This window comes from Chanos chanos, chromosome 10, assembly GCF_902362185.1.
Source record: "Chanos chanos chromosome 10, fChaCha1.1, whole genome shotgun sequence".
Taxonomy (NCBI): Eukaryota; Metazoa; Chordata; class Actinopteri; order Gonorynchiformes; family Chanidae; genus Chanos; species Chanos chanos.
The window spans coordinates 35,567,539-35,581,841 of NC_044504.1; the positions used below are offsets into that span (position 1 = coordinate 35,567,539).

At 42.2% G+C, this 14,303-nt stretch overlaps 1 protein-coding gene across 1 annotated transcript; it reads left to right on the forward strand.

The window, feature by feature from the left end:
• Positions 1-3,074: 3,074 nt before the first annotated feature.
• Positions 3,075-12,907, forward strand: osbpl11 (oxysterol binding protein-like 11). Its single transcript, XM_030786595.1, is given in 14 exon segments — positions 3,075-3,412; positions 3,948-4,016; positions 4,146-4,321; positions 4,680-4,759; positions 5,105-5,293; positions 5,819-6,017; positions 7,724-7,781; positions 7,783-7,867; positions 8,818-8,958; positions 9,295-9,748; positions 10,747-10,933; positions 11,558-11,740; positions 12,030-12,183; positions 12,442-12,907. Coding segments are annotated over 14 exon segments (2,175 nt in total). The 5' UTR covers positions 3,075-3,296; the 3' UTR covers positions 12,526-12,907.
• The last annotated feature ends 1,396 nt before the right edge of the window (positions 12,908-14,303 follow it).

The following is a 14,303-nucleotide window of genomic DNA, read 5'->3' on the forward strand; positions in this document are numbered from 1 at the left end:
CCTCTGTTTTCTTTCTTTTTTCCCCTTGTTTGCAAAAATGCAAAATTAGGAATTTGACAGAACATTCTCAAGCTTTTATACCTGCTTTTTATGCTAGTGCGTGAGATAAGGTTTTGTATCTGTACTATGTGCACTAGAATAATGAAGTGTGTGAACCTGAGAGAACAGAGGCTTCATTGCTACTGAAGACAGGGGCCTTGCTAGGACCAGGACCAGGATCAGGACCAGGACTAGAACTGTACTTCAACTCTTACCTCAATGCCTGTGTTTTAATAGATATCATTTTTCTCTTTGAAAAGACATATATCCTATTTATGCTTTACCTCTGCAGTATATTGAAGACATTTTTTCCCTACTGTATCTCAGAACTAAGGCCAAGGGACCATTTGTGATAGTGATTTGAAGGAGGCCATGCAAACATTGAGTGGGTGTAACTTGTCTTTTTGCTACAGTTTTAGTATCTGTTTAGCAACTGTAAAAGCTGAATTTGTGTCCCCCCCCCCTCTCTTAACATTCTGGGACTACAGATATTTATTGAAAAAAAAAATTAAAACTGAATGGTAGTTAATACTGTTTTTTTCCTTTGTAATTATGGTCCTGTTTTTTGTTTGTGATTAATGTCTGCTGTCGAAATCATTTTGTAGGCTGTTTTGTTATAGTGTCATTCATGTTTTCTGTTAATATGACTGAAAAATCATGGCATATTGAGATTACCTTGCCACAGTAAAAAGAGAGAGCAAAGCCCTTTTTTTAATTTGTTAAATTTACAGCCAGTGAATATGAGTTTACACTTGACTTTTTGTGTGTGTGTGTGTGTGGTTTTAGTGTTTCAGTAGTTTAAGATCATTTACTGTCGTGAGCTGTGTGTTTTTTTTTTCTGTTCAGTCAGGAGCTGTGTTTTTAGAGAAATGAACAGAGATTTTTATCAGTAATTAACCTTAACACTTTTATCTCAAGTCAGAACTGCTCTTGAATCCAAATTCCCTGATGAAATTATTGTGTATAACTACATAATATTAAACACACGCGTTAACTTTTTACAGGTTGCACAAGACGCTGTCATACATGACTAGTTTGTATTTCTCCTCTGTTGTCTTCACACTGTCTTCAAATACTACTAATGAAAAAGATTTGTCTGGAGAAAAAAAAAAAGATCTGAAATAAATAGTCAAAATGATGTGGTTTTTGTTTTATGTTTTCCAGATTTGTCATGCATGACACTTTTAACCAGATGGGAACAGTAAAAATGTTTTTGGCTTTTTTTGAAATTTCTTTTTGTGAATTTGAGAATTTTGCTTCTTGTACAAACCAAAGACATTTGTATAGCTTTGATCATTGCTCTTCATACAAACAGCAAAGAGAAAGAGTGCTCTATGACAAACATGTCAGATCTTGGCAAGCTTTAAAAATAATGTCTCATTTATGAATTACAGTGCTTTATTTATGAATCATCAGAATTTACTAAATTAATAATAAAACCGAACAGGAATGCCATAGTGGATCATAATTTAAAAAACAAAAAAAACTTTTAACATAGTTAGGTTAAATTAAAAACATTTTTGTTAACCAAAGAGATCTATGCAGAAACAGAAAAAAAAAAAATTATAATACGCTATGTACCTTTGCTTGTTTGTATGTTTTTGTAAGGCTAAAAACACACCATTGGTACCTGTTAAAAGTAGCCAAGAACCGTATTAATTTCATATTCACAAAGTCGTCCATTTATCTTATGATGTCTCTGACATGCATTTTGTATGCTCTCAATATGCTATTTTTTAACGAGTATTATCTGTGTTTAAAAATTGTCCCTTGCTGTGTTCAGATCACCTAAATTTCACATTTGGAAAGGTTGCTTTTGTCACCTGTAGCAGCAACAACAACAAGTGATCTTTGATATGTAGGGAAAATGTTTCTTTTTTAAATTTGTGTATTTAAATTCTATTTATTTATTTTGTCCTTTGTGTTTAGACCTTGTGTTCAAATAAAAGATTTTTTCATGCATCCACAGAACTCTGTTTTCCCTTGTGGTTTTTCACCTACTGAGATTCATATACACATTTATGTTTCAAAAGCTGTGAACGTCATCATACACTGACTTTAGAGGATGCCCTGCAAGTCTGTCAACCATACTCGCAACAATCAGAAAATAACAGGGAAACATTATATGACTTTGCATCTGAAGTGTGGCTGAAGAAAAATAATCTTAGTTCATTTGATTGCAATGTTTGTTTTTCCAGACAAAGGCGAGATAGCCTACAATAAGCGCCAAGGCAATTAAATCAATACTTTTTTACTCAGAATGATGGTAGGTCTACACACATTGTTGTTGTGTGTCCACCAGATGTCCTCAGCAGAAATTCATTAATATTTTATTTCATTAAGATTGTAATCTAGATACCACTAAGCATGAGAAGCGCATTAGTGGTTTAAGAACTAAGCTTAAAAGTAGTCATACAATTTAAATAACCCCTGATGACGCAATCGCTGAGATATGGCTCATGTCACATGCTTTTTAGAAAACTGATGATATATCTCGTGCCATGCAGAACCGAATCCAGAAGCAGTAAGCAATTCTACGCAAATATACCAACCAGAAGTGACGCATATTGTAGGCTATTGATGATGTCTCCTTTAAAATAAAAGTGTAAATTTACAGAATTGGATTAGGTCGCTTACATTCGAGATCTGATTGAGAATCTGAACATATATAACTGTCGAATTTTAGGTACTACATGCATTTATCAAAAAATCTAGGTGTTGTCCCAAAACACAGCTGGGTAACAACGCAATTGCTTTATGATATAATGACTCTAAAATCACAACCACTCTCACTTCTGTTCAAACATTTGCTAAAACAAAACTGCGTAAAGGAACAACATTTGAAAACATTACATTTCCACGAACTAGCGCGAGCAACAAACGATGTTTTCTGTTGTAAAAGGCTTTCAAATCGATTTGGTCTTTTATGTTGAAAAACAGAATATCTCGTCAGTTCCGTACTATTACTCAGTTCACATAGAAGGTAGCAGGAATCACAGAGACATAAACATTAGAAACATTTATCTAGCAACGTTACCTGCTCCCTGTTGAGACAGTGAGATATGTATTACAGGAAGTACAACGGTATCATTTACCGGAGATGAACTAACATGTGTTTTGTTTTTGGAACTGTCCATCGATGTTTATTACGATATTGACTTGTTCACAATACTAGGCTATAGATAGCTAGCTTCATAGCACCGCAAATATCCATTTAATCTCTGTTCGGCTCTCTGTGAGAGGCCGAAGTAACGACAATGCAAGTTGAGACAACTGGAGTCCGGATGTCTGAAAGTGAAGGAAAATTAGATGTCCACACGCAGAATACAACACAAGGCTCCCACAGAGGGAGTTCCAAAAGTTGGCACTACAGGTACGATTTGTACGCAACCTAGCTACTCACGAGGGTAGCTTAGCTGAGTTAGCAAACTAACGCTAGTTTATGGGTTAGCCACCCACTTTTACCTTATGTGAGAAAGTTGGCAAGGACAGTCACAGTGAACTGACATCTTACTCCGTAGCTTACTTTGTACACTTCGGGTTTCAGCTCGTATTAGAATTATAGAATGAATACTCAAAGAAACAGTGCTGCATGCTCCCTTGTGGTCCTTTATTCACACAGTTCTCAGAGACAATACAGAGTGTGAAATCACTGCACTCGACTCTGTTTCACAGAAAAAAAAGGAACACTTAGTCAAACATTTAGTGGTCCGGCTTCAATGAGCACGTCACTGGCTTCGATCGAAATAGCTTTGAACGTTTACAGATTGTCTCTCGTCTATAATGTATACTCTGACGCTGTACATTTGTCGTTGATCAACAATGTGTTTTTCACATTTAAAACTAGAAAACTGACGTTCATTGCAAGGGTCTAATGATGTTTCTTTGTCTCGTCAAAAAAAATGCAGTGATCACATGGAAAACGTAGATGGGTATTTAATGAAGTACACCAATCTAGTGACTGGATGGCAATACCGGTGAGCAAATTTACTGAATTAGGTGTGAGAGTTTGAATCGAAACACGTATATTATATACCCGCATACTTTTAAGTTCTTTTAAGATGTAATGTATAATCATTAACCCGCCTGCCTCTTTCCTTGAGCAGTTTCTTTGTCCTGAACAATGAAGCAGGGCTTTTGGAATACTTTGTGAATGAGCAGTCACGGCATCAGAAACCAAGGGGCACTCTGCAGTTAGCAGGAGCGGTCATCTCCCCCAGCGATGAGGACTCGCACACCTTCACCGTCAATGCTATCAGCGGAGAGCAGTATAAATTAAGAGGTTTAATCACTTTGCCTTCTACTCTTCATTTTTTTTCTCTCCTGTCTCTCATTCACGCTCTCCCTCCGTCACTCAGGGTAATACATGCCATGCACGGAGTTAATTGATCAGATGCTTTGTAAATTGGGATTTTTTGGAACTTACATAGACTAAATATCATCATCACCGATTCCAAAATCAACACTCTCAACCCCACCACCACCCGGGGAGTAAGAAGTGACAGAACCAAAGTGAACAGATGTGTGTTGTTGCTAGTTCTCTGTTTAGATTATTCTAAGAGGATGGAATTCTTTCCAGTGTTCTTGGGTCTGTAAATGCTTATTTTTACAATCTTCCTTGTATGGCAATTCCATCGCAGCTACGGATGCCAAGGAGAGGCAGCACTGGGTGAGCAGGCTGCAGGTCTGCACACAGCACCACACTGAAGCCATGGGCAAGGTGAGGTAACCATGGAGACGCACAGGCTGCCCTAACAGAACCTGAAATAATAACTGACTGTTTTGCATTGATTCATGTCAGCGCCTTGTTCTATACTGCTCTCATGAATTTGACTGGGAAATAAGTTTGTTTGCCCTTGTAATGTGGTGCTTGAGGTTGCTGCTGTTTATTAGAGGTTTATGTTTACTTTGTTGAAATTCTGTGACACGAGGTAAACCTAGTCACATTCTTAAATTCGTTTAAAACTGAAAGGACTGCAGTTTCTTTTTCAGGAATCCCTTTTGCTCTTTACTTTGGCTGATGTATTTGTCTGGTGTTTTTATTTGTCTTCGCTGTGTTTTAAAGACCAACCCGCCGCTGAAGACTCGTAGCCTGTCCATGGCGTCGCAGGGGAGTGGCAGTTCTCCAGGCTCCCAGCGCAGAATCAGCCATAACACAGCCTCTCTCCTCAGCTTCTCTCAGCTCCACAGGGGCTCATCACCTTACTCCAGCAAGAGGTCCCTCCTGCCCGATCACTTAGTGGAGGCCAGGGAGGTACGGCAACCTCCCCCTGATACTCCCACTGGATCACTAATGCAGTGGTCTTCATTAAGCACTGTAGATCGAGTCTATGGTACCTTTTCTTTAAGGCGTCTGTCCGGGCGCCCGGCCAGCATCGGCTCACGTCCCTGTTGTTTCGCCCCCGTATGCTAACTTAAAACAGTCTCTTCATCATCTTTGCTAGCGCAGCATTTGTAATTCATTCAGTTGTTTACTTGGGTATAAACGGAACAAAAAAAAAATAAAAACTTAGTTTTGTCAGCAGTACAGTTTCATCTTAGACTCCCCTTCCCTCACCATCCCTGAACAACCCCCAACCCTACCACCACATGGGGAGTCGGTAAAGAAAAAAATAAAGTTTTCTACTCTATCTCAAAAGTAAACGTTTTACATCTTCACTTTCATTCGTCCGCATCTTCGGCGAGTGCGGTATTTGACTTTGCTGCTGTGCGCTGCGTCAGCTCAGACGTGGCTGTCTCTAAGTCTGTACATCTGTAGCCGTAACCCTCTGTCTTCCAGATGATGAGTCAGGCCCAGGGCCAGCATCGAGATCTGATCCAGAGCATCGAGGGCCTGCCCTCCTCTCAGGGCCCCTCCCCGCTGGACCAGGACCTGCTGCTGCTCAAAGCCACGTCTCTGGCCACCATGAGCTGCCTGAGTGACTGCCTCCACATCCTGCAGCTCCAGCAGGTGGCCCGGCAAAAAGTCCCACTGGGAGGTGAGTATTCAACCTCCCTATTAGGCACAGTAATGTGCTGAAGGTTAAAAACAAACAAACAAACAAACAAACAAAAACAAAAAAGCTAAATTCTTTACAGAGTGGTCACAGCCAAACAGTGGAGGTGTTTCGCAACACACTTAGCATTGCAACATAGCAAATGCTTTGCATAATTTAAACGTGCCATATTCTGCTTTAACATGCCTCGTGGGTGAAGGCGTAGTCCTGTGCTACTTTACTTGTCCATTGTGCACAAACTGATCCATTACCTTAACACAGCTCCTTACTTAACACACATTTGGTATGTGGTCCGTGCAAATGTAATTAAAAGATGAATTATGCATTTCTGTGGCAGTTTAAGACCAGGCTATGCTGCGCTGTCCTAAATCTGTTATCACCCACTTATTGAATTCTTTAAATCAGTTGGATACAGTGACTCATTAAACCCAGCGTATAACTCAAGCTATCAAGATAAGATCAACAACCCATCTCCAAAAAAAGCACAACTCCTTTACCCTGAGAGGATAAGAAACCTCCCACCCCACCCCCCCACCCCCCTCCCAAAAAGAACTGGAAATAACAAATAAATAACTGATTTCAAGGCCTGTCACGTTACTTAAGTAAAGTCTCAGTGGTAGCAAATCAGTTGGGCCCTGATCACGTTCATGTCTGTAGCAGTCCTGACCCCTGGCCCTTGGCAGGGAGTGGAATATTGCTCTATTATGAATGAGCCATAGTATCTGCTCTGATAGGCTGCTGGGGGTAACCAGAGCCGCTGGCCCATCACCTGTGTGAGCCAGCCGAGAGCGCACTCTAGCAACGTGTCACTGCACAGCTGTCAGTTCGTGGAAAAGACGGCGTTACTAATGCATTAGGGCGTCATCGTCCCCCTCTCAGGGTGTTTTCCTCTTCAAACAAATATATCATAACTCAGAGTTACACACATTTGGAGTAATATAGTTGCATGAGATTGATGTAATCACTGTTTTGATCTCTGAAACTAGTCACACACTCTTCTCTTCCTCTTTTTTATCCTTCAGTGGGTGTGTAACGGTGTCGGTTGTATCTGTCACACATTCGAAAGTGAATGTTGACCTGGGCTCACAGAGCTTATTTTGGAGCGGGTCATGCATGGAGTGATGTACTGCGTGCACGTCTAAGACCAATGGTTTTTTTTGTCCATCTGGTTTGGCACAGGTAGTTACTTTGAGGGAGATCTGGTTTCTCGTCATGCATATTTCATAAACATTCTACATGAAAAGGAACATATGGGGCATCCATTTGACAGTGAACTCTACATTATAATCATAGACAAAGTAAAAAGTCAATACTTGTACAAAAAATATCTGCTTCAAAACCCCCCCCCCCCCCCCAAAAAACAAAATGTCCAAACAGGAAAGATGTGTCTCTAAGCTACAGTAAGCTGCAGTTAAAGTTGACGGTGGGTGGGGCTTCGCCACCGCTGTTATCCCCAGTGTCTCATGTTGCCAGTGTCAGCCCTGTGACGGTCGTTAGGGGATCCAACACCCACAAGTCCAGTGAAGGTTAAGGTTGTCACCATTGTCCTGTGAACATAGTGGTGGTGGTGGTGGTTGGTGGTGCTCTGTTTTGGATATTTTTTTTTTTTTTTTTTTTTTCGGGGGGGGGACAGGGGGGGTGCCACAGGGGTATGAGCAACTCTGAGTCCGACTCTCTGTGCCCAACAGGGCCCACCATCGAGTGGCTGGAACCCAAGTTACCCGACATCCTGAAGAATTGTGGAACCGTTGGCTGCCGTCAACAAAGACGAGAACAAGGCGGAGGGAACCGTCCTAGAACCCATCGAAATGGATTCCTGCGATGTCGCCGGGGTAGGATAGCTCACAGAAATTCTCTGTTACCCCTCACATCCATTTCAAAGAGACACTGTCAATAAGAGACAGAGAATGCAAGAGAACTGTGGTCAAGGGCTGTTTGGACTGACGCCAGTAGATACTGAAATGTCAGAGACTCTCATCTTTTTTAGTAGGTTAATTGTGTCTAGAGTGCTTGTTGGTGTTGTTTTGGGAAAAAAAAAGGGGGGGGGGGGCTTTGGGAGGTACGGCTGAGGGAACAGGCTATAGATTATTGTGTAGGAGAAACAGAGCTGGCATCAGGCCAACTGTCTGCTCTAAACTGTTTTTTTTTTTTTTTAATCAGTTGAGACGTAAAATGATAGGGCACTGGGATTCTGAACCTCTCTCCCTCCAACTCCCTCGTTTGCTCAGCGCTGTTTAAAGCACAGTGAAAGGCTCAATGGAAAACAGAATAGACATTAATAGTTCTTCCCAAATCGTTTCATTTTTGGTGTGGTTTGTTTGTTTTTATTCATTTTTTTTTAAGTGGTCGGAAATTGAATCAAAGTCTTTATTTAGTTACAGGCAGGGTTTGATGCCTTTTCACATTGTGAGTGCTCTATTGAACAACTGATGTACTGTGTTTCAGCAGAGAACTGATGATAACTTTGCGGTATCCCTTTAGATAGTAACATTTTTATAGGCAGTAGGAAACGCCATGCTCTGGCCCAGCTTAGACTTACTGTACTTCTTACACTACTCCATTACAATGCTCTCACTAAACACACATATTCTCTGGATGCAACAGTTGGAGACATTGCACCAGTCGGTTAGTTACAATTATAACGTGAATGCCACTTTTCTTAGGGTCAAAAGAAAGCGACTGAACACACATGTAGCTTTTTTTTTTTCCCTCATGCTGTGACATCATCAACATATCACCCCGTTTCAAGAGCGTTACACAAATATGATGGTCTGTCACTTAGGAGCAAGAAGACATTGATGCAGAGGAGGAGGTTGAGGACTCCTCTCCTGATGAAGAGGAGGACCTGGGAGCTGTTGAGGAGGAACGGAGTGTCATTCTCCATCTTCTCTCCCAGCTCAAACTGGGCATGGATCTCACCAGGGTGAGGCCCCCATTACACTCTCTGAACTTTTGATTATTTTAGCTCAAACTGGGCATGGATCTCACCAGGGTGAGGCCCCCATTACACTCTCTGAACTTTGATTATTTTAGTTTTAATCCGTCTATTCTGTGATTGATTTTTTTTTTTTATTGGTTGCTGCATAGTGATGCATTTGTTGTGTAGATTTAAGTGCTAAGTGCCAAGCTTCAGATTTTCTCTGTCAATCGTTGTGTTATGTTATTAATGTTGGATTGTTGAATCAGCGATTCAATCATCACGTGGTCCTGAACAACAGCCAAACAAACTGATCCCTTGATATCCCCTTTAAACTCACAGGTGGTCCTTCCCACGTTTATCCTGGAGAAGCGTTCCTTACTGGAGATGTATGCCGACTTCATGTCCCACCCGGATCTGTTCGTGGCGATTACCGACGGTCCCAGCCCGCTGGATCGCATGGTGCGCTTCGTGGAATACTATCTCACCTCTTTTCACGAGGGTCGTAAAGGCGCCATTGCCAAGAAGCCATACAATCCCATCATTGGGGAGACCTTCCACTGCTCCTGGAGGGTTCCTAAAACAGGGAGCTCCCCGGGAGGCGTTCAGAGGGAAGGAGGCTCGGAGGGGTCGGACTGTTACCATTTGCGCTTCGTGGCCGAGCAGGTCTCACACCACCCGCCCGTGTCCGGGTTCTACGCCGAGTGCCAGGAGAGACAGATGTGTGTGAACACTCACGTTTGGACCAAGAGCAAGTTCATGGGCATGTCCATCGGCGTGTCCATGATCGGTGAAGGTAAGTTTTCCCCAAACAGGGTGGACAACTCCTTTATTCCTGGGTTAATTCATACGCGTGAGGTTTTCTCTTACTGCGTGGAGACTGTATGTGACACTGAATGGAAAGTCCTCTGTCATTCTGGTCATATGTGAGAAACCTCTCTGTATCTCTCTCTCTCTCTATTTCTTTATCACTTTGACAGTGAGCGATCTCAGATGTTGTGGAAATCATTGGATCAGTTTTTGGAGTGTGGTTTTTTTTGTTGGGTTTTTTTTTTTGTTTTTTTTTTTATAGAAAAATTTGCTCTGTTCTCTACTGTAATTGAATGGCTGAATTCAAGTCTTCTTTGTCTGTAGTTCTAACTAATAGCACAGTCATTATGCTCCATTTACAGTGCCTTGCTGTTTAAGTTCTGTTGAGTGAATCAGATGAAGGGAAGATAAGAGATAAGGGAAATAATTGAGTAATTGGAGAGTTTGGGGTTGATTACTGAGCATAACAGCACTCTGCCAGGGTATCACTGATAAGGACACTTAACCACCAGTCCAGTGACCTCTGACATTCAAAAAAAAAAAAAGAAAGTCTGTCACACCACATAAGAGAGTCATTGTATTGAATAAAATTGATGTAGATGTTTTCTCAACTCATGTGTTAATATTGATGTTGATATATTTGTTTTGAACTCTTTTATTTATTTGTCTGTCTGTCTGTCTGTGTGGGTGTGTCTCTGAGTATGCCTCTACATTTGTATATTTTTCACTCTGTTTGCGTTTGTTGGTGGCAGCATGAAATTGTCATCTGTTGTTATGTGTGTGTTGTTATGTGTGTCTGTTGTCGTCTGTTGTCATGTGTGTGTTGTCATCTGTTATGTGTGTGTTGTCATCTGTTGTTATGTGTCTGTTGTTATGTGTGTGTCTGTTGTCTGTTGTTATGTGTCTCTTGTTATGTGTGTGTTGTCATCTGTTGTTATGTGTGCGTGCATTTACAGTGTGTTTAATGCGTTGTGTTTTTCTCAGGTTGTCTGCACCTGCTGGAACACGGGGAAGAGTACACCTTCACCCTGCCGTCTGCCTACGCGCGCTCCATCCTCACCGTGCCGTGGGTGGAGCTGGGTGGAAAAGTCAGCGTCAACTGCGCCAAGACGGGCTACTCTGCTGCCATCACGTTCCAGACAAAACCTTTCTATGGGGGAAAACTGCACAGGTCAGTGACCCAGGGTTCTGTTACCTGGACTGTGCAATGGCAGTCCTCACTCTACACTGTGTAGAGTGGCCCTGTACCAGCATGATTCAAATGCATGGTGTTACTTTGCCTGTGTTATGTAATGCAGCATTAAATGTATTTGTGTTTGAAGATAACCGTTAACCTCGTACCTCACTGGTTAAACTGTTTAAAGGCATAGGTTGTGGTATCAGTGTAAATGTAATCTCACAAACTTGTGCAAAATCACCCTTTTTTTAATTAATCCTGTTGTTTGTTTGAAGATACTGTCTTACGAAGAGGTTTTGGATTTTGAATTGATGCTGGTCTGAATAAATCTGTAGAAATTAATATCCCAGAGAGAGTACATGTGTGACATCCGATTCCAGTTAAAAAAAAAAAAAAAAAGAAGTCCCCTGATGTTCCAGTCCACTCAGTGTAACATTTACATAACATGTCTGGGTTGAACCCTGCTCTCCTGTTCAAAGCTGTCTTTCAGATCATGTGGTTCTAGTCAATAAGAGGAAACAGCAACCGTTTGGAGTGTGATTGTCAGTGCTGTACCACATTTCCACTGTGAAAGCGGAGCCTGTGGTGTGTAACAGGAGCCCATGTCGTGTTCCACAGGGTGAGCGCAGAGGTAAAACACAATCCCACGAACTCGGTGGCGTGTCGCGTGCAGGGAGAGTGGAACGGCTCTCTGGAGTTCAGCTACAGCAGCGGCGAAACACGCGTGGTTGACGTAACCAAGCTGCCCGTAACCAGGAAACGAGTCCGCCCCGTCAACCTGCAGGGACCTTATGAGTCCAGGTGAGAGCAGCCAATCAAATTCAAACAACAGCACAAACCCCGCAGTGAGGTTGCTGTTTTTGCAAAGAGAACCAAAGCCGCAGTTGGCAATGATGTAATCTGTCCCTACAATGCGCAACTAAATAAACCAGGAATTCGGGTCTGACTGTTTGCTATGGTTTTTGACACTGAAGCAGTTCTGTGATTACAGCCTAAGTAATCGATTCCCTGAAGATGAGAAGTGCCGTGGTCTCTAACAGACTGAAGATCAGATTGTGTGGTTGAGCTTTGGTTGTTTCTCCCTCTCCAGGCGTCTGTGGCAGCATGTGACTGAGTCTCTGCAGTGTAGGGACATGGAGAAGGCCACGGAGCACAAGCGCTTTCTGGAGGAGAGACAGAGAAAGGAGGAGAGGCATCGCACTGAAACCGAGACACCCTGGAGGACCAAATATTTTGAGAGCAAAGTGAGTGAACAGTCGTGACCTGTGCCACGTTGTCATTCTGTCAGTCAATACAAGTCACGTCCATGTTACTGTCTGTCTGTCTGTCTGTCTGCTTTTCCATGTTGTTTATGGGAACCTCCTTCACTGGCCTTGACTCACAGACCGATTAAGAGTTCTTTGCCTTTCCCTCAAAAACCTCACAGACATAAACCTCATCCTCAAAATAAGGCATGGAAAAGGGACTTTACTCAAAGCCTGTGTCATTTCTCCGTTTCCCAGGGAGACGGCTGGGCCTATCACCAACCGCTGTGGAAAACGTCTGGCCGAAGCTCCTCCCCCGCCACCTCCCAGACGAACCCCTGATCTGATCTCCTCCGGTCACGTTACCGCGGCGCTGTGCCGCCCCCGGGGGGGGGGGGGCGGGCGGCGGGGGGGGCCCTGACTGCTGTTTTTATTTCCTGACAGATGAAGAAGACACACTTTTCCCTTTGTCTGATTCCTAAAAAAAAAGAGAAAAAACGATCCGCTGACGTGGGTGTTCGTGATACGCTTGTTTTGAACGAGTGGACTGGTTTGGTGTTGGAGAGTGTGAGGCGCTCTTATTTTGTACAGTTCTACACGGTGGTGTGAATGATCCCCCAGATCCACGAGGGGTGTCGGCGTACACAGCTGTTCTTTGTTGATGTTGCCTTAATGAGAGTTATGTGTTGCGAGAACTGATGTTCGATGATTGCGAGAGGGGAGGGGGAGGGGGGGGGTGGGTGTTGTGTTTGAGGGATGCTTTTTTTGGACTTCTTCTGTTTCTTCTGGAAGCTTGAAACGCTGTATCCGACCACAGACTGGTCAAAAAATTTTTTTTTTTTTTTTCCCCCCGAAATTCTTTCTTTTCAAATCTGATGTAATCTGCTTTAATTTGTATAGTATCCACAGAAATAGAAAGATATCTTTATGGAGGTTGGTGCTTGAGTCATCAGACCTCTGGCTCTTCAGCCAGACATGCGAGGACGTGGTTTGTGGGCTGTCTGTGGCACTTTGATTGGCCACGTTGGTAACCATCGTCTAGAGAACACAATCTTATTGGACAGAAGCCCTCTGATCCTTCTCGTCTCTTCGATAGGCGACGTGGGTGAGTGCTGTAGATTGACACTGTTGGAGAGTAAACCCCACGTTCATCTGATGCAGCAGCTCAGGTAGAGGCCCGCTCTGACTGATATATATACATATTTTTTTTTGGATGAGGATGTTCAGGGAATAGTTGATGAATTGGCCTCACCCTTTGGCGATTACTATTAAGGAGACGTATACAGGCACTCGTGGAGGACGCCTTTTTTGCTTGTTAAAGCACAGAAAAGGCTCTGGCTTTATGGTATACACTATGTGCAGTGTCTGTGGAGAGATATATATATATATATATACTATTCAATCAGACAGTATTATTAAAAACTAGCACACTCAAACATTCCACAGAAAAAAAGAAAAACTTTTATCGGATACATCAGATCAATGCATGCAGTAAGTGCTTTTTTTCTTTCTTTTTTTTTTTTTAAATTTCAGAAAAAAAGACGAAGAAAAAAAAAAAAAACCTATGCTCTCTCTCTTCTCATGTGATTCTACCTCGAATGAAACCATTGACTCTGATAGGCAATCTTACATGTTTGGAAAACCACATATAGCTTGGAAAAAAAAAAGTTTGAATTTTTCTTCTGTTTGTTTGTTTTAGTGGAATTTTAAAGCGATTTTGAATGACAAAAAAAGAAAAAAAAAAGAAAAAAAAATTAATACTCTAATTGAGAGAATTGAGCAGAGGGATTTGAGCGACAGCTTTGGGGCTTTGTTTCTAGAGTCTCTACCGCAGACAGAACTGACAAGCACATCGAGTGAATCAGTCTATAAACATCATGCCCATTCATATATGGCCCTAGTACTGATTTCACTCATGCTGAAAGGTTTTGTACGTGCTGAAAGCCTCAGAAAACGGAGCACTGGATGAGACATGCATGAATGACGACAACGATGATGATGATGATGATGATGCCTTTGAAATGCTTTCTTTCTTTTTCATCATTTTGTGGATAACAGCTTGAGTGAGCTTGTATCTGTTAGAGCAAGAGGTTTTAGTATCTCTCACGTTATCTCACATT